At 45.9% G+C, this 19,833-nt stretch overlaps 1 protein-coding gene and 1 long non-coding RNA gene across 3 annotated transcripts; both read left to right on the top strand.

Annotated features, from left to right (window-relative positions):
• The first annotated feature begins 2,523 nt into the window (after window positions 1–2,523).
• Window positions 2,524–5,920, top strand: AURKAIP1 (aurora kinase A interacting protein 1). 2 transcript variants are annotated; one of them, XM_081923901.1, is made up of 4 exons: window positions 2,524–2,637; window positions 3,598–3,663; window positions 4,382–4,851; window positions 5,758–5,920. In XM_081923901.1, the coding sequence occupies exons 2-4, from the start codon at window positions 3,612–3,614 to the stop codon at window positions 5,866–5,868; spliced, it is 633 nt and encodes a 210-aa protein (XP_081780027.1). In that variant the 5' UTR covers window positions 2,524–2,637; window positions 3,598–3,611; the 3' UTR covers window positions 5,869–5,920. The 2 variants fall into 2 exon arrangements, with proteins under 2 accessions (XP_081780027.1, XP_081780028.1); XM_081923902.1 differs by having other exon boundaries at window positions 2,593–2,749.
• Window positions 5,921–7,731: 1,811 nt separating this feature from the next.
• LOC309377040 lies at window positions 7,732–10,101 on the top strand. Its single transcript, XR_014171399.1, has 2 exons — window positions 7,732–7,817; window positions 9,140–10,101. It is a non-coding gene; the product is annotated as an uncharacterized lncRNA (long non-coding RNA).
• Window positions 10,102–19,833: the final 9,732 nt, after the last annotated feature.

The raw sequence follows: 19,833 nt of genomic DNA, 5'->3' as shown, positions 1-19,833 counted from the left end.
AGTTCAGTTCTGGAAAATAATAATAGTCTGAAACATCTTGACAAGCTTGTTTACAGAGTTGCTTATCACTCAATTCCATATTGTACAGCAGAGGTGGGGGGAATGATTGGCATGGTAGCAATTCTTTTAATACACATTAACTAAGCACAGTCCGCTCTTGCCTTAATTATTGGCCACCTGGATTCTGTACGAAGAAGAGATTCTGATATTCCTGATGGTAGAGTGTTTTCTGCACAGTATTTAAATGGAGTTTGATTCGGAGCACCAGATCTCAACACCATAGAGCATTTGAGTAAGCACTTTACTACCAAATATCTTTAGGGTTCAATCAGCTCCCCTCCCTTTTTGTAATAAAACTTCATCAATGTCCCCATAGTTTGCTTTATGTTGACTCTCACTGCCTCCATATGTCACTGCCAAGAGAGGGTTTCACTAAATACACCCAGAGTTTGTTCTAGAGCTTGCTTTTCTTAGTACAGTTGCTTATCATATGGTTCCAAGTAAAGCATTGGTCAATGTTACCATGTCCTCCTCTGACCCCTGTTTGTTCTTTATAGCTTTGGTGAGATATATAACAATCTAATTGGCTAATAGTTTTGTGGGTCATTCCTATTCCCTTTCTTATAAATTGGGAAAATGATACTCATACCATCCAGAGGGCATTTGGCCTGTGTTGTTTTAGTGGTAAATAAGCCAGGCAGGCTAGGCATCCACCATTCTATGTATTCTTTATAGAACAGGCAGAAGCAAATCTCCAGGAGGTTTATTTGATTTCAGGCAGGAAATAAGGACATTTATCTCATTACAGGAGACTGGCTGCTATTCAGGTCGGTTAGCGAAATCCTTACACGCTGTTAGTGCATGTGATTGACCAGACTGACCACTGAAAATACTGCAAAAATATTTAACCCAGTTGGAGGCTGGGATTGAACCTTCCTGTGATGATCTCCCACTAATGCACTGTTATTGTGTCAATGACATATTGCAGAAGACACACTGGAGTAAAGGGGAAACAAACCCAGTCTGGAGAGGCCCTTAATCAGCCCGTCCAAGATTTCCTTTAATCAGGGGATGTGCTAGATGATTCCAAGTTCATTCTTCATAAACAACTTGAGTAACAAAGCAACAGGACAACCACAACTTCATACAGTGGTGCTGTTTGGTAACTATAGGGTTGCCATATTACAAAAAGTAAGAACCAGGACACCCCGAAAGTTGATCTAGGATGAAATGCCACCTTTCAGAAATTCCCCCCAGATGTCAATTCTGCCAATGAAATTCCGGTAATGTCCAGGAAAATCTGGACACATGGCAGCCCTAGTTTGTGGAGTTAATGGTCTGGGGAGCGTGATCTTTCAATGGGATTCCTTCAAAGCATTGCAAGCAGTAGGTCCTGCCATTTAGCTTGCGTGCCTGCACACACACGAACCTTTCTGCTGAGTGGAGCCCTGGACTTCTTCCCATAATTCCACTTTATACAGTTATTCAGTACATAACAGTTGTACCTCAGGTTAAGAACTTAATATGTTCTGGAGGTCCGTTCTTAACCTGAGGTACCACTTTAGCTAATGGGGCCTTCTGCTGCTGCTGCGCCGCGGCCGCACGATTTCTGTTCTCATCCTGAAGCAAAGTTCTTAACCCGAGGTACTATTTCTGGGTTAGCAGAGTCTGTAACCTGAAGCGACTGTAACCTGAAGCATCTGTAACCCGAGGTTGTTGTTTAGTCGTTTAGTTGTGTCCAACTCTTCGTGACCCCATGGACCAGAGCACTCCAGGCACTCCTGTCTTCCACTGCCTCCCACAGTTTGGTCAAACTCATGTTGGTAGCTTTGAGAACACCATCCAACTCTGTCGTCCCCTTCTCCTTATGCCCTCAATCTTTCCCAACATCAGGATTTTTTCCAGGGAGTCTTCTCTTCTCATGAGGTGGCCAATGTATTGGGGCCTCAGCTTCACGATCTGTCCTTCCAGTGAGCACTCAGGACTGATTTCCTTCAGAATGGATCGGTTTGATCTTCTTCCAGTCCATGGGACTCTCAAGAGTCTCCTCCAGCACCATAATTCAAAAGCATCAATTCTTCGGCGATCAGCCTTGTTGATGGTCCAGCTCTCACTTCCATACATCACTACTGGGAAAACCATAGCTTTAACTATACGGACCTTTGTTGGCAAGGTGATGTGTCTGCTTTTTAAGATACTGTCTTTTTAAGATGCTGTAATCCGAGGTACCACTGTACCTCACACCTTTCATCAATCTAGCCATGAGATGGGGAACCTGTGACCCTCCAGATGTTGATGGACTCCAGTTCCCATCACTTCCAGCCAGCACAGCCAATGGAATCAGGGATGGTGAGTGTTGGAGTCTAGCAACATCGGCAGGATCCGGACTGGCAATACCTCTCCTGCTCCTGAGCGGCGTTCCTGCTTGGTTGCCAGGGCGGGGATTAAGCTCGCTGAGTTGCTATCCCACGGACTACCGCCAGGGGGGAGCAGCGGCAAATGGGGAAAGAAATAATGTAGGAACTTTTTTTGCGCCGGAACTTCCGGATGACCGGGAGGGACCGAGCTGCTCTACCGGAAGTTACCCGTTCAAACTGCCCCCATCGTCGTGAACGGGATGGTAAGCCCTTGTGGATGGTAAGTTAAGATGAGCAGCGCTTCTTCTCTCCCTACATCCGGAAGTAGGGCAGATTGACTTTGATAGAAGCCGTGCATTCATTTTGGAGGCTACATTAGTGTGTTATCTATGGTAAGAGTGCTAATAAGAGTGGCTGTTAATACTGTATATACGGAACAGCTTTTAAGAGGCGGGGAGAGGCTACGTTGGGGTCCTGTCTTATTAAGGGGTCGCCAGTGATACGTGGTTTATGGTAGCCTACGTTAGGGAGGATCTAATTCTAGGGGGATTGACTGCCCAGTGGAGGACTCACCATCAGAAATGATGTTTCTGGGTGCGTTTCTGTATAGTAGTAGCAGTAGTAATTTTTTATTTATATCCTGCTCATCTGGCTGGGTTTCCCCAGCCACTCTGGGCGGCTCCCAACAGAATATTAAAAACAAAATAAAACATCAAACATTAAAAAGTTTCCTAAACATGTGACCTTTAACACATCTGCATAGGGAGGCTCATTACACATCTCCAAAAAAGAAGGCAGAGAATGAGATGTGTATCAAAATCCGCCTGCTAATTTTGAAAACAATTGCTGCAATTTAAACAGAGGTGCTATACATACATCGCAGTGGGTTGGGGAAGATTTTGGCCCTGTAACCTGCATGCCTGACTACTCGGTATGTTGTTCAGGTGCTTAACTTTTAACTTGGGACACAGGAAGTTGCTTTCTGCACAGTTGGTTCATTGTGCCATCCAGCCTACACTGACGGGCAGCCAGAAAGTTCTGGGTTTCAAACAGGGACACTGAGTCATCTCTTCCTAAAGATGGCAGGCATGCAAAGAAAATACTCTGCCACTGAGCTACAGCCCATGATTTCTGATGGCGTGTGGTTACGGGCACTGTATTTGAGGAAGGAGGGAACACAGTCCTATAACATTTAAAGGTTGTTTTTCCCTTTAAAAAAATCTGTCTTGATTTCTGTTAGAGTGGTCCTCCAGTATGCTGCTACCACGACTGACGTCTCAGATAGCGAGGGCCTCTCGATTTGCAGGTAAGCGCAGCCATTCTTTGGGAATGTCGAGTAGATGCCATGCACCAGGTCAGACTATTTGCCCATCCAGACCAGTATAGTCTACCCTGGCTGGCAGAGGCTCTCCAGGGATTCGGACAGAGAGGGACCTTTCACATCACTTTGCAGGACCTTCCTGCAGCCAATCAGAAGCTGTCATTTGGTTTTCAAATGTTTTGGAAGTCGGACATACTTCCGGAACGGTTTTCATTTAACTTTCAAGCTACAACTGCATCTTAATTATATACACAGCCTGTCATTATGTAAGCCATTTTGTTTCCATGTGGGCATTAAACCAACTTTCCCCTAACTTTGTGTCCTTCAGATGTTAGACTATCAACTCCCATCATCCCCAGCTAGCACTGCCAACAGTCAGAGATGACGGGAGTTGGAGTCCCAAAACCTCTGGAGTGTGTTATGTTGGACCCGGTCATCATGCCCTTTCTGTGACATTAAATGTTTCCTGCAGAATTTGTTTTATTTAGTCATTTTTCTTTATTTAATATATTAACAAACTTTATATATTACTTGCTTGTAAGAGAACCTCAAAGCGGTTCACAAAAATATAACACGAAATGTCAAAATTATTGATTAAAAATGGTTTTAAAAAGGCGTTTGAAAGCATTCAAAAGATTATTGAAATAGTCAATAATAGTCAGTAATGAATGTTCACATATTTGCAAACTCTGCTTCCACACAGAACGCTTTCTGTCGAGATCGGCCATCTCGCTTCCAGTTCCTAGACTTGCAGCTTCTGCAAATTACAGCACACTTCCCTCAAACAGAAATGGAGCCCAACCCCAGCAGTGGTACGCGTTGGACCCTGAGCTGGAAGAAATTCTAGTGCCAAGGAAGATGTCGATCTCCCCCCTTGAAAGCTGGCTGACGGTCCAGTATGTCCTCCCTAAAGGTGGAGGCGCCATCAATGTTTATGAGAAGCTAGGCTATGAACCAAACCATCAGTATGAGCTCCCCACATCTTCCCTGGGTACAGAGGCTGAGGATGACAGCGAAGAGGGGGGAGGCGAGCTGAACCGGGGCAAAATGGAATGCAAGAACGTTCTGAAGATCCGAAGAAGGAAGATGAACAGACACAAGTACAGGAAGCTGATGAAGCGGACAAAGTTCTTGCGGAAGAAGGTCAGGGAAGGTCGGCGCCGGAGGAAACAAGTGAGTGTGGGAAGGGAGGATTCTGGGAACTGGTCTGGCATAGTCTGTTTAGCTCAGGGATGGGGAACGTCAGACCTGGGTGCTGAAACATAGCCCTCCAAGCGTCTTTCTCTAGTGCTTTCACTAGGCTGCACCTCCTCTCCCTATGCCACACCTTGCACTGGCCCTTCTTCTTGCCCTGGAGTGTTTTTGCCTGGCCAGAATGTGTCCTTGAACTCTGATACAGCCTCTCACTTAACTGGATGGAGGATAGAAAGGTTTGCATGTGCGTATAGGAACTAGCCTACAGATTGAAGGCAAAATTTACATTTGTTGCTGTACCCGATTTTGCTCCTGGCCCTGCCCAACACTGGCATGTGGCCCTTGGAAGGCTGCCCAGAGGGGAATGTGGCCCTTGGCCTGAATTCGTTCACACCTAACCACTTCCTGATTGCGCCCAGTCCCAAGATTGAGCATTATCATAGAATCCTAGAATTGTAGAGTTGGAAATGACCACAAGGATCAGCTGGTCTAACTCCCTGCAATGCATGAATCTTTTGCACAACCTGGGGCTCAAACCCATGACCCTGAGATTAAGAGTCTCATGCTCTAGTGACTGAGCTATTTCCCACTATAGTGCAAATAGATGTGTCAGAGGTGGGATATGAACCTATGCCTCTTTCTGTTCCTGTGTGATATTGGTTCTTCACACCATACCCCCTTATCCAGTTGTCAGTTTCCTGTAGACCACCTATTTCAGTTTTGATGTCTCCTCGTCATTTTCTTGACCCACACGTAATTCCGCAATTCCTAGTTCCACGCATTAATGGACCGCATCACTGCCATCCAGGACTTGCTGCCCCAAAGTACACAATATCCTAGGGGAGATGTCACTAGATCTTGGTTTTTTATGTCTTGTCTTTACAGAAAAGGTTTGAACGAGATCTGGAACGCGTCTGGAGGAGAGCTGGACTGAAGAAGGCTCCTGAGGCATGGACAGCACCCAAGATATATCTCAAGAATGTGAAGCCCGATTGACGTCACCATGAGGTTTTTTGGTTTTTTTAATTAAACAATATTTAAAGCAGAAGGGCAATTTCTTACTTCTTTATTCATTTGTTGTTTTTATATATCTTCCTACTACCAAGACGCACAAGGCGGTTTACAATTTAAAGCACTAAGACAAATGATATAACATATAAAAGTGGGATGGGGGTAGTCTGACTAGAGCAGGCCCTGTTGTCTGTTGTCCCCTTGCATTCTTTCCCCTCCCCATAGGGCAAGATGTGTCCCCTGTGGTGGGAGGAATGGGACAGTCTGAATGGAGTAGGCTGTTTTTTCCAGAATCGGTGAAGAAATCTAGGTGGGATTGGGCAATCAGCATGTCTACCCAACATCTGCAAATGAATAAAATAACTCTGGAACAGGGCAATCTGTGACCTTGAAGAGAAGCACTTCCACACAGCAGCATTTTGTTGGAGAGCCCCACCTGTGTATGCAAATACAGTGATACAGTGGTACCTCGATTCTCGAACGTAATCCATTCCAGAAGACCGTTTGACTTCTGAAACATTCGAAAACCGAGGCGCAAAGGGCTGTCTCCAATTTCAATTGAGAAAACTGAAAAACACGCAGCGGAAGCCGTTCGACCTCCAAGGCGCGTTCGAAAACGGAAGCATTTACTTCTGGGTTTTCAGCGTTCAGGTTCCGAAACATTCGTCAGCAGAGACGTTCGAGAACCAAGGAACATGTACCTCACAGGTTCTCAAAGTGTGGATCCTTAGATAGAAGAGGGATGCTGTTAGAAGGCTTTGGGATCCTCCAAAGTTTGCAGAAGTACAAGAAATATTAAGGAAATAGCCCATGGTGGGAAGGGGACAGCCCAAAAGAGCCTGACGAGGACGGAGCGTGTTCTGTGGGCACAGAATGCTGGTGGGATGGATGGGACAGGAATAAAATGGAGGAGGGCGAACGGAATGGAGTATGCTGGAAGAGAGCATGGCTGGCTGGCTGTGCATCACACCGCTACATTTTGTAACAAGCCCCAATGCTTTTCTACATTATAAATTAGTCTTTTAAAAAAAATCTGATTTCCGTTTACCATGGGACCTGCCTCTCCCTGGCAGTGGGGGCCTCAACCCATGGTTGTACTGGAAGCCTGCCACCCTCGCCCTAGAAGGAGCATTCATGGTATGTATCCAATGCACATTTGTATTGAAAGCTGCCCATTCAGTGTCCTGCTCCTGCATTTTTTAAGTTCATGAGTGAAAGGTGGAAATGAAGCATAAAACCCCATGTTTAGCAACAGGTTTCATTACTTAGGAACTTCTTAGTTTAGAAAAATGGTGAGTAAGATGGGGGATGTGATAGACAACTATAAACTTGTGGTCTCTCCAGATGTTGCTGGAGTCCCAACTCCCACCATCCCCAGCCAGTGATGGGAATTAGGGAGATTCACCGACATTTGGTGTAGGGTTACTGGCTCCCCCCCCTGAAAATAATTTAATGATTTTTTTCTGTGGAGAAGTTAAAGACTCCTTCCCCTTCTGCGGCTGACAGGATTGGTGAGTTTTGGCAAGGGAGCGCCCCTCTGTCTAGTGAGGTTTTTCCCGCTCTTTTTGCCCTATAGCAGAAGAGGATTTTCCCGCTCTTTTTGTCCAGTAGCCAATAGGCAAGCAGGACCAGAAGGTTTCTGCTTGTGGAGCTGCCTCTCCGGTCTCAGAAGCCCTGATTTTGCTGGTGTGGGGAAGCATTTCCAATGGCAACAGCCGCAGTTTAGATAAATAAGGATTACCTCAGGAGTTCACGAAGATTTGAAAAGAGTTCATCCACATAAGGGGCAGCCCTGTCGTATATATATTTGGGAGCATTCCCTAGAGGCAACAGTTAAAGAAAACCCCAGTTAGGTCTTCCAAATGGCTACAGTTAAAAAAATAAATTACCTCATGAATCCTTGAGGAGTTTTGAAGGGTTCTCTTTAAACAGAGGTGAGGAGCCTTAGGCCCTCCAGATGTTGATGGGATCACAGCACCCCATCATGCCCTACCATTGGACATGCTAGCTGTGACTGAGGGGTTTGGATTGGTTGGGGGGGGGGGTTTTATTTTATTTTTTTGAGGCAGACCATATCTAGAGAGCCACAGATTCTGCACCTTTTAAATAAATAAATAAATAAAAATAAAATTTTATTTGGTTTCTCATATTAAAGTTTTACAATCACATATCCAACATACAACATAAAAACAAGATTCCAAAGAATCTCCTCCCCTTTGTGGGTCCTATTGTTAATCATTCCCTCCTGGTTCTTTTATAATCAAATCTTTTACATCTCTGTTATGTCCAAAATTCACCGTTAGATTCCAATCCTACTAACAATTTTAACTGTTTACAATGGTTTTTAAGATAAATTACAAATTTTCCCCCATTCCTTATTAAAATTTTGGTTCTCCTGATTTCTGATTCTTCTGGTCATTTTAGCCATTTCGGAATAATCCATCAACTTCATCTGTCATTCTTCTCTGGAAAGGACTTTATCTTCTTTCCATCTCCAGGCTAATAACATCTCTGCAGCTGTGGTCGCATACATAAATAGTCTTTTCTGCTCCCTTGGGATTTTGGCACCTCGAATTCCTAAAAGAAAAACTTTGGTTGTTTTTTCTAAAAAGATTTTTTTTAAAAAAAAATGTTTAAAATTACAGTTTCTGCATTTTTGCTCCAGAGGATGGCCCGTTAAGTTTTGTGCTACGGCTAGATGATTTTGGAACAGCCACCCTCATAACCAACCCCCACCGGGTCTTTGGGAAGATAAAATGGGGTAAACTCTGTGCAAAGCTGTACCCTAACCCTGACCTCCTTAGAGGACAGGTAACTTACAAAGCTGAACGAAGTGTCCCAGAGCTAAGCCAAGTGACCTTAGCAAGTAATTAGCAAAGTATTTGCTCCCTTGCAACACACGAAGAGAAGTGGGGTTAGAAGTCCAGGAGAATTCAGGTATACTGGGCCGAAGCCGCTTAGGGCTTTAAAGTTCAGCACCAACACTTCGAATTGTGCTCAGAAATGTAGTGGGAGCCAATATAGGTCTTTCAGGTTTGTTGTTTGCAAACCAGGGTAGTGAGGCTGAGTAGGGAGAAAATCCATGCATTCGTTTTGCTTTTAACTTTTTATGGTTTTGTTGTCTGGTTTTGTGGGTTTTTTTATTGTTGCCAACCGATGTAACATTTTTAAAAATTATCATACGGCTATATGCACATTTTTAGAAATAAAATGAAATAAATAATTGCTCAGATCAAAGGCACTTCTGACCTTCCAGATGCTGCTGGACTATAATTCCCCACGCCCCTGTCGACTAGCCAGCCTCGCAAGTGATATAAGGAAGGGGTTAGGATGAACAGCAGAGGGAGCCAGAGTCCAAGGAACCCAACAGCGGATAATCTGGAAGTTGCCTTCGAAGAGATCCTAGACAGCAGGTTTATTTAGCATTTATCATGATTTGCTTTGTAGGCTAGACTACAAGCCCTTCAAGGCTCTTGTTAATTTCTGATGTGATTCAGTTGCATACTGACAAATTCAGGCACATAATATTTATGATGTGGAAATGGTGTACAGATGTTTGAAGCCTGCGTTTTTCATTTGATGAGGTTGAAGAGAGGGGTTAAAAATATTTGCTGTAGTGTTGTCGTGAGAAAGCTGAACAAATGTGCTTTGAATAGTTGCAGAATATGAAGATGATAAAGACTGGCAACAAGCCTAGAACAGTGCATGCCTCTCAACCATCCCGATAAAACCGGGACATCCCTTTTTTCACACGAGCGCACAACAGCCATTTTAGGTGCCATTATCTGGCCGCAATCTCGCAAGGCACCCCAAAACACATGGTTTTGGGGCACTGTGCCCGAAAAAGCACTTTTTCAGGGCCATGATCTTCTGTGGATCACATGAGTCACGTGGAAATGGAGCCCTGGAAGGTGGCGTCTTGGTTTTTCAACTACATCATGTTGGAGGGTGTGCAGTGTTTGAGATTTTTAAATTTTTTGCCAAAAATGAAAAAGAAAATGAATGAATGATGAATGTATGGGGCCTTGGGTCTGGAGAAGAACAACCATGAAACCAGAAGGATGGGTTAAGGTGGTGTGGTAAATCAACCCAGAATTTCCCTTCTAAAAGTCTACTTTGTATATAAGAAGCCTAGTGAAGCGCCCTGAGATCTTGTGATGAAGGGCAGTGTATAAATTTAATAAATAAAAATAAATAAATAGTGTAGTAAAATTGAAACATTGTCAAAGTAGTGATAAAAGGTAAAAGAATGAAATTGTTTGGATTTTCTCTATATATAAACATTCCTGCTATCTATTTCTGGCTATTGGTTATGATCACTCACTGACAATGCACGCACAACAAACCTGCTTCTTCCAAAGATTGAACTTTTTGTGATAAGGAAAGTAATGAGAAAATGCATGGTAAAGAGTTGTTTAATTTCCAAATAATAGAATAAAAAAATTACAGAGTTGGAAGGGACGCTAAGGGTCAGGATGAATGCTCAAAACAGGTCTTCTGGAAGCACCCATAGTCTAGTCTTTATTGAGCATTAGTTCTGATTGGTTCATGGGGCAGTTATATGACTTGGAACTCAGCTACATTAGTACAGTAAAGAAACAACGATTTGAATGTATTATAAACATGCAACACCAGATGGCGCCAGAGAGCAGAAAGTTGTTCTACGCAAATTTCCAAAGGGTTCCCCCCCTTTTGTTATAATGATCTAATTTCTGACTTATTTATATCATCTCCCCCCCCCCCCCGTGTGTAGATCCACCTAGTGAGCATTTGTTTAGCACACACCTTTATTTGCTTGCAGGGTGTTTACATGTCTCCTTATAAATCATCTGTTCATTCCACACTATTCAATAGTTTCCCCATCACTTTTCAAATGGCAAGAAGTTCTTTTTTCCTCCTTTTTAAGTGTATTTGTTGTGCTAGGGTGACAGAGCGCTTTATCCACTTTAACAGCACAAATCTAAATTTGTGGTTTGAATCCCTCCCACAAAATAATGGCCGTCTGGAGCTGCCCTTGGTCTCACTGAAGAGAAGTGAGGTTGTAAAGTGGGACATATGACATTGCAGGGCTATAGCTCAGAGGCAGATTGTCTGTTTTGCAGGCAGAAGGTTCCAGGATCAATCCCCAGCATCTCCAGGTAAGGTTGGGAGAGACTCTGGGTCTGAAACCCCAGGGAGCTGCTTCCAGTCATTGTAGACAATACTGAGCTAGATGGAGGGCACCAGGGTGGTGAAGGCTTGCCAGCACAAATGTTGAATCTCATGCACAAGTGTCTGCATAGGAGGGAGTGTGTACGCAAAGCAATCACAGGAAGGCTTTATGGGGTACACTGAGAGCTTCCTTCCTTCTCTGTTATCTGGCATGAGAATCCCAAGCAAGAATGGAGAACATCTTTAAATGCTGGAGTTGACTAGTAAAAGCAGGGGTCAGCAGACTTTTTCAGCAGGGGGCTGGTCCACTGTCCCTTACTGTCCCTGACAGTGGGGGGCCGGACTATTTTTTTTGGGGGGGGGAATGAACAAATTCCTATGCCCCACAAATAACCCAGAGATGCATTTTAAATAATAGGACGCATTCTACTCATGTAAAAACACTGATTCCCAGACCGTCCGTGGGCCAGATTTAGAAGGCGATTGGGCTGGATCCAGCTCCCGGGCCTTAGTTTGCCAACCCATGAGTAAAAGGGACCTTAATGGGAGTTGTAATCCAGAACACCTGAAGCACACCGGGTTACGTACAACTTCCATTATATGGCTGTGCTGATTCGGGCAAATGGGAGATGTAGTCCAAAACAGCCAGTGCTCAAGAGGAGAGTTGTGAAAATGCCTTGGTGATCTTTTCACTGGGGAGGAGATGGCTCAGAAGCCCTTTCTCTTCGTCTTGGCATTTTTACAGGGCTGGGAAGCTTTAGCCAAAGCAAGCAAGCAAACAAACAAACCTTCTTGCCATGGACTAAGGCAAACGTAGGGAACCTGTGGCTCTGCAGATGCTGTTTACCTGAATCTCCCATTATTTCTGACCATTGGCCATGCTGGCTGGGGCTGATGGGATCTGGAATCTTAACAACATGGCTAAACTACATTTCCCATTATTTCTGACCCATGGGGCTTGCTCACTGTATTATGATGGGAGCCAGAATCCAACAACATGATGAAATTACAACTCTCACCATCCCTGACTGGGACTGATGGGAGCTGCAGTCTAGCAACATAGTTCAACTACAACTCCCAGAATTCCTGACCATGGGCCACACTGGCTGGCTCTGATGGGACATCAACGCCTGGAGGCCCACAGGACCCTCAGCCTTGCACTTGGGCAAATCGGCAACTGTGATCCAGGGACAACTGTGGAAAAACTGATGTGTAGCAAGAGGCTTTTCCTACCAGCCCTTGCCTCACCTGCTTTTGCATGCCAGTTTTCCTTGCCGTTTCGCTCCCCCACTTTTTACAAGCACCTGGGATACAAAGCAGCCTTTCAAAAAGGAAGCAGACAGGTTTGCTCTCCTGCTGCGGATCAGCCGGCTTTCTCGTCTGGAGCGCCCCGGGAGCCCCAGCTGCCCTATGTTCTATTAACGGGAACAAAAGGGGCCTTTACAGTTGTGAGCTAAAAGAACTGTTTTTACCGTTCTTTTGTACGGTTAAGTAAAAATAAAGCCAACCCAATGCCGGCTTCTTACCTTTTAGCTCTCTGAACAGTGGGGCAGCTAGGTTGTTCTTGAATTTGAACCATCCATTGTTGGAGCCATGGTGAAAATATTAATGCTATTGTAGCAACAGCAACAGCAATAATATGGTATTAGTACTACTTAGCACAGCTAAACACATTATATTGACTAATGATTTCAGGGTTACCAGGAACTAGAACTGGACGTATGAGATGATATTGCTAAAACAATATTATCAGTGTTCGGGCTGAACGATGGGCGTGGAGACACTCCTAAAGGTATACAGGGACAGAACCCGTGACTGACAAGTGACTCTCCGGGATATCAGACAGGGGATTGAACCTTAGACATTCTCTGTGCCAGACAGATGCTGTACCACTGAGCTTATGGCACTTTCCCAGTGCAGCCATACTGAGGGAATTAATATTACCACCGAAAGTGGGGTGATGGGGCCTGTACGGTGACTAAAGTCCAAAGCCTAATATTACCTGACTCCACCGGTGAGGCAATTCCTCACAGCTTGTAACTGTCTATTTTCTCAGGAACATGTGTGTCCAGCCCATTCCATGGGGGGGGGGGGGAATTGCTTAAAGTTCTCACCAAGAGGTTGCAATGTGAGTGGGACAGAGGGCTAAGCTTTTGCAGCTGGGGAATAGTCTGACTAAAGAGGGAAAGTCATGGATGATGATGTGAGTGTGTTTGGGTTGGGCTGGAGCGTAATCAGAAAGTGAGGACACCCTGCAAATGTACAGATGTGGTGACTGGGCTTCTCACATCCAAGAATGATCAGCTCCTTGAGTAACTTTGAGTCAAATCCATTTCCCTTCCAGCCCGTGTGAGGTCACCCCAGCAAGGCTACCCTAAGCCGGCTGGAGACATTTTGCTGTCTGAAGCAGAGCAGCAAATAGTGCCCCTTGCAGCATTCCAACAGACTTGTCTTTCAAGCAGAGGTCAGGAACCTTTCTCAGCCCAAGGGCCGAATTCCCTTCTGGACCACCTTCTGAGGGCCACATGCCAGTGGTGGGTGCAGGGCAATTGTTGTGAATTTCCCCTTTGCATAGTAGGCTAGTTTCTGCACACACACTCACACACCCCTCTTAATCTTCCATCCAGACCAGCAAGAAGCATTATAACAGTTGGAGGACCGATTCCAGCCAGACAAATAAATTATGGGTGTGACGTAGGGCCAGTGAAATGTGTGGCCCTCCAGGGCTCTTTATATAGCCCTTGGAACGCTTTCCAGGCCACAGCCCTCACTGGCTCAGCTTCACAGCCTCCTTGAGTGATTTTTGCCTCGAATTCCAGTAATGCCTCTCACTTGTCTGGATGGGGGGTAGATAGGGGTATTTCATCTTTCCTGACTCTTCCAACCTTCAGCTTAACTGGATGGCCCCGACTTCTAATATTATGAGGAAGGAAGGAGATTTATCTTCAAGGTTATTTTCAATTAGGGTGCATTGCTCACATTCATGCCACACGTTTGAAGCACTCTTGTGCCACTTTTAAGGTCTTGGAGAATCCTGGGAGCTGTTGTTTGTTAAAGATGATGAGAAAACTATGGGTCTGCGAGAGGTCTTCCAACATCCCTTAACAAACTAGGGTTCTTTGAGGGAAGCCATGATTGTTAGTGGTGCAAGAGGGCTTCAGATGCTTGGTGTGGATGTGATCACTGTGTAGTAATTCTGAGTTGAAATGTTATCGTTCAGATTTCTCCTTGTTATCATTCTCCTTTAGCTCAGCAACTCCAGATGTGAGAAACTGGCCATTCTCTGTCTCCATGCATCTAAATTTGGCAGTGGGATGGTCTTCTACCAACCAAAGCATACTTTGCACAGCCTTTTTCTTAACCTAAAAAAGCTCCTCTTTTTATAAAGCCTGAAGCGGCTTGGAAATTCCAGGCAAGTGTTAAGAAACAATTTTGGTGTGCCGCGATCAGGAGAAATAATACAGGCCCTCTTGCTCCCTGTAGAGTTTTTCTGTCCTCCCGCATTTCTGGGACTCAGTTGGGCCATGATTATGGGTGGGTTTGGAAGGTGGGGTACAATTATGGGAGGGAATAAATGCCCTCCTTCAAAAGGTTGCAGCAACCCTGGCGTGGTTTGTGGGTGGAGTGGGTGGGGATGGTGCAGTTCAAAGTGTGAGGGCCTTAGGTTAGCAAAGTCGCATCTTTCCACCCTGCCACATGGCTATCTTCATCTGTGTACATACCATACATTTAAAGCAAACATCCCAGAATCCTGGGAACTATAGTTTACCCTTCACAGAGCTACGATTTCCCAGCAGCCTGAACACTACGTCCACCTTTGCCTCTGGCCCCACCCAACACTGGGATGTGGCCCCCGGAACATTGTCCAGAACAGAATGTGGTCTTTGGACCGAAAAATAGTTCCCTACCCTCTGTTTTAAACACAGTATTCTCATTTGCCTGGCTCTTCTGGGAGAATTGTCTCTATCGCTGACCAGCACAGATGAGTAACAGAGCAAGGAATGTCACTTTCTGGCTTTTTGTACTGAGTGTCGGAGAGCGAGTAGACTGGGCAAGGACTCTTGGTGCTGATTTGATCTCTTTGTTATTTCCTCCCACTCCTCTGTCTGTGATCCATCCAGAACGGAGGAGTTGGAGGAACATTTTTCCGCAGAATCGTTAAGGATAGGAACATAGGAAGCTGCCCTTCTACCAAATCAAACCATTCAGCAGTGACTGGCAGTGACTCTCCAGGGTTTCAGAGAGGGTTGCTGCCCAGCCTCACCTGGAAATAACATGTGGAATAGATGCTCTTAAGAAGCGTGAAGATAGCTCAGTCAGTAGAGCATGAGACTCTTAATCTCAGGGTTGTGGGTTTGAGCCCCACATTGGGCAAAATATTCCTGCAGTGCCAAATGACCCTTGTAGTCCCTTCCAACTCTACAACTCTATGATTCCTCTTCTATTGAGCTGTAGCTTCTCTCAACAGTTACCACTTTAGGCTCCTCCAGGCAACCTGTTTATTAAGCATTCCTCCTGGGTTTGTTAGGGACGTGGGTGGCATTGTGGGTTAAACCACAGCCTAGGACTTGCTGATCAGAAGGTCGGCGGTTTGAATCCCCGCAACAGGGTGAGCTCCTGTTGCTCAGTCCCAGCTCCTGCCAACCTAGCAGTTTGAAAGCACGTCAAAGTGCAAGTAGATAAATAGGTACCACTCTGGCAGGAAGGTAAACGGCATTTCCGTGTGCTGCTCTGGTTTGCGAGAAGTGGCTTAGTCATGCTGGCCACATGACCCAGAAGCTGTACGCCGGCTCCCTTGGCCAATAAAGGGAGATGAGCGCCACAACCCCAGAGTCGGCCATGACTGGACCTAATGGTCAAGGGTCCCTTTACCTTTTACCTGGGTTTGTTACTGGGTAACAGGTTCCTTGTACAAAGCTCATATGGAGCTTAGACGGTCCATCTAGCCCATCATCCTTTTCTCACAGCAGCCAAGCAGGACCTGAGCACAAGAAACCCTCCTGTGGTTTCCAGCAACTGGTATGGAGGTTCTGTTGTCTGTGGCTTGCTGATCAGAAGGTCAACAGTTTGAATCCTCGTGATGGGGTGAGCTCCTATTGCTCTGTCCCAGCTCCTGCCAACCTAGCAGTTCGAAAGCATGCCAGTGCAAGTAGATCAATAGGTACCCGTGCAGCAGGAAGGTAAACAGTGTTTCCGTGTGCTCTGGCTTCCGTCACAGTGTTCTGTTGCGCCAGAAACGGTTTAGTCATGCTGGCCACGTGACCCGGAAAGCTGTCTTTGGACAAACACCGGCTCCCTCGGTCTGAAAGTGAGATGAGTGCCAGTGTGGTGTAGTGGTTAAGAGCGGTAGTCTCATAATCTGGGGAACCGGGTTCGTGTCTCCGCTCCTCCACATGCAGCTGCTGGGTGACCTTGGGCCAGTCACACTTCTCTGAAGTCTCTCAGCCCCACTCACCTCACAGAGTGTTTGTTGTGGGGGAGGAAGGGAAAGGAGATTGTGAGCCGCTTTGAGACTCCTTAAAGGGAGTGAAAGGCGGGATATCAAATCCAAACTCTTCTCTTCTTCTTCTTATGAGCGCTGCAATCTCATAGTTGCCTTTGAATTGATTTACTGTAACCACCCAGGGGTCCTTTGCCTTATGGAGAAGCATTACTACCTCTAACTGTAGAGCTAGTAATCACCCTCCTATTTGAGGATGAAATATTTGTCTAATAAGGGGTTGTCAGGGGCTCAGGAGCAGAGGCACAGAAGAGGGAGGCAATGGAGAGCGAGGGGGAGGAATCCGAGGGGAGCGTAGGCGATGACAGTGATCCGAGGAATTCCCTGAGTCTCTCCAGCGAATCGGAAGATTCGCAGAAGGGGGCGCCCATGGCCAGGGCAAGGGGGGTGACAAGGGGGACACCCCAGAAGGAAGGGGCCAGCTGGAGCTCAGAGAGCAGCAGTTGGAAATCAGGACCAGCTTCCCCACCAGAGCGCAGTGGGGGGGAGGAGTCCCAGGTATCGGGACCAGGGTGTTCACCACCAGCGGGAGGAGATGAGTCAGGATTGACCATGCCTCCATCGGAGAGCGCGGAAACGGTCAAGAGGAAAGTTGGAGGCTGGGCGCGCGCGCCAAGTTCAAATGTACAGGCGAGCGGCACAGCAGGTAGCCCGGATAGGGAACCAGGTCCTAAAGCCCGCCGAAAGGAGGGACAAGAGTCAGGGGGGTCAGCGTCAGAAGAGTCCAGAAAGGAGGAGACCCCGGGGGGCAGAAGGACCCAGAGGAGGAAAGAGCAACGGAAGAGGTGGAGTAAGGCTAGAGTCTTAAACTGGTGTACAGGGGGCGGAGACTCAGACGGAGCTTCGCCGGTCTAGGTTCTAAGACGTAGAGCTGCACGCTGCGGCTTGTAAATGGAAACTAAACTTCAATAAAGACTTTTGTACATTACCACCGGCTAGCGTTGGTCCTCTGTGAGCTGGGACCTGGAGGCAAAAAGTCCTTTGGCAGTGGTAGCCGGGATATGTGTGTGTGTGTGACCATACTTTGGTTTAATGGGAATTGTGAACCTTGCCCATGCAGCATTCTCCTTGAAACTCCTGCTCTCCCACACTTTCTCCTTCCTAAAAGCAGAGATTCCCAATGCCACTGATGTAGCTCTCATATTCGGATTCTCAAAGCACGAAGCCCAAAGGGTTCACATTATGGAGAGGTATAGATGGGCCCTTGGCCTTAAATTAAACAGCATTTTCTTGCAAATGGTATGCGACCGAAATATAGTAAAGCAAATACCATACTCCCCTGCTGTAACTTTCCTCCCAGCTGTTTTTGAAAAGGTTATATAACAGTATAGGTTTTTATAGCAAGTCACCAACCAGGCATTTTTCTTTATATCTTTTTAATTTTATGCACCCACACAAGTGTGTGTGGGGAAGGGGAGAGACAATTTCCTAAGTTAATGTCTGGATATAACTCCTTTTCTTTTAGAAGTGTTTTAAAAATTGCTTTCCTGGGCAAGTCTTCTGTTTTTCTAACTGGTTCCTATTAATGGTTTTGTTATGAATTCCAGGAATTCATAAAGAGGACGCTTGCCAAAAGGGGGAGAAGAGTGAATTTTGAGTGTGCTGTTCCATCCCAAGGTGTATAAATGAAAATGACTATCTGGACTGTGGAATCAATTGATGGGGGATAATAAACAATAGTTAAGCAGCTTTCAGGGCTTGAATCCCTTGTGCCAGGAGGGATTCAAGAGCATGCCAGAACTTTAGGTTTGCACGGTTAAAGTAGATTAAAGTGACTTCCTGCCCCAGCACAACAATTTTTTTTTTTAAAGGACTTTACGCTGTTGTGAAAGTCATGGGGAAATGTACTAGGGCCAGAGACAAGAGCATAGAAGGCAAATTTTACCCTTCTTCAGTAAGTTAGCTTCTGCACACACTCAGACACCCCCTCTGTCTCCCAGCCAAGTAAGTAGGAAGTGTTATCAGAGTTCAAGGACACATTCTGCAATAACACTCCAGGAGGATGTGAAGTTGGGGCTGGTGAAGGGTGTTGTATGTCCTGGGGGGAGTTCTGAGGGCCAGATGAAGAGGCCCAGAGGGCCACATCTCAGTTCCTCTCCCCTTCTATGTACTTATGTATAAATATGGCTCCACTAGCCGGTCTATGGCTCTGACTTCTCAGTAGGCATACGTACATCTGCATTGTTGGTTCTGCCATGGGGAGGCTTCCATGCTCATTTGTGCGGGGCTAATCAGGGGCTGTAGTAGATGGTAATTAGAACACAGAAAGTACTCTGTAACACGGTGTCCATCAGGGATTCCAGGCCTGGTGAAGTCATGGGAATAATAGAGGGTTGCAACTTGCAAGCCTGTAATTGTGGCTACATGTCATTTTGCCTTTGCCGCTCAAGGAACCAGGTCCCCCCAGTTTTCTGGACTGTGTCAGCCCTGCTAGCTGGATTCAATTTAAGATGTTGCTTGATGGCATGTGACACCAGCAAGGAGTCCTAAGATTTGCTCCGACTGTCCCTATGGTCTGATATCTGGTGAAGGATTCCCTCTGTTTTGGGCTTTGAGAGCGCAGGACTTCACCCAAATAATCCTGGGAACTGTAGCTTGTTATGAACACTGGAAGCTGTTGTTGTTGTTTAGTTGTGTCCAACTCTTTGTGACCCCATGGACCAGAGCACGCCAGGCACTCGTGTCTTCCACTGCCTCCCGCAGTTTGGTCAAACTCATGCTGGTAGCTTCGAGAACACAATCCAACCATCTCGTCCTCTGTTGTCCCCTTCTCCTTGTGCCCTCCATCTTTCCCAACATTAGGGTCTTTTCCAGGGAGTCTTCTCTTCTCATGAGGTGGCCAAAGTATTGGAGCCTCAGCTTCAGCATCTGTCCTTCCAGTGAGCACTCAGGGCTAATTTCCTTCAGAATGGATAGGTTTGATCTTCTTGCAGTCCATGGGACTCTCAAGAGTCTCCTCCAGCACCATAATTCAAAAGCATCAATTCTTCAGCAATCAGCCTTCTTGATGGTCCAGCTCTCACTTCCATACATCACTACTGGGGAAACCATAGCTTTAACTATACGGACCTTTATTGGCAAGGTGATGTCTCTGCTTTTTAAGTCGCTGTCTAGGTTTGCCATTGCCTTTCTCCCAAGAAGCAGGCGTCTTTTAATTTCGTGGCTGCTGTCACCATCTGCAGTGATCATGGAGCCCAAGAAAGTAAAATCTCTCACTCTGGGTAAACTACTTTTCCCAAAATTATTAGGGAGGGAGCAAGATTCTCAGCTTTCATTGTACAGTGCATATACAGCCTTGT

This window comes from Podarcis melisellensis, assembly GCF_964234715.1.
Source record: "Podarcis melisellensis genome assembly, chromosome: 8".
NCBI classification, from domain to species: Eukaryota; Metazoa; Chordata; class Lepidosauria; order Squamata; family Lacertidae; genus Podarcis; species Podarcis melisellensis.
The sequence above is the reverse complement of the archived record's forward strand: the minus strand, read 5'-3'. Positions and strand labels throughout refer to the sequence as shown.

Excerpts from the sequence above, each read along its gene's own strand:
- AURKAIP1 (XM_081923901.1), top strand. The coding sequence starts at position 3,612 with ATGCTGCTACCACGACTGACGTCTCAGATAGCGAGGGCCTCTCGATTT. Across the intron at positions 3,664-4,381 it reads GAGGGCCTCTCGATTTGCAG|AACGCTTTCTGTCGAGATCG; the intron begins GTAAGCGCAGCC and ends GCTTCCACACAG. Across the intron at positions 4,852-5,757 it reads GTCGGCGCCGGAGGAAACAA|AAAAGGTTTGAACGAGATCT; the intron begins GTGAGTGTGGGA and ends TTGTCTTTACAG.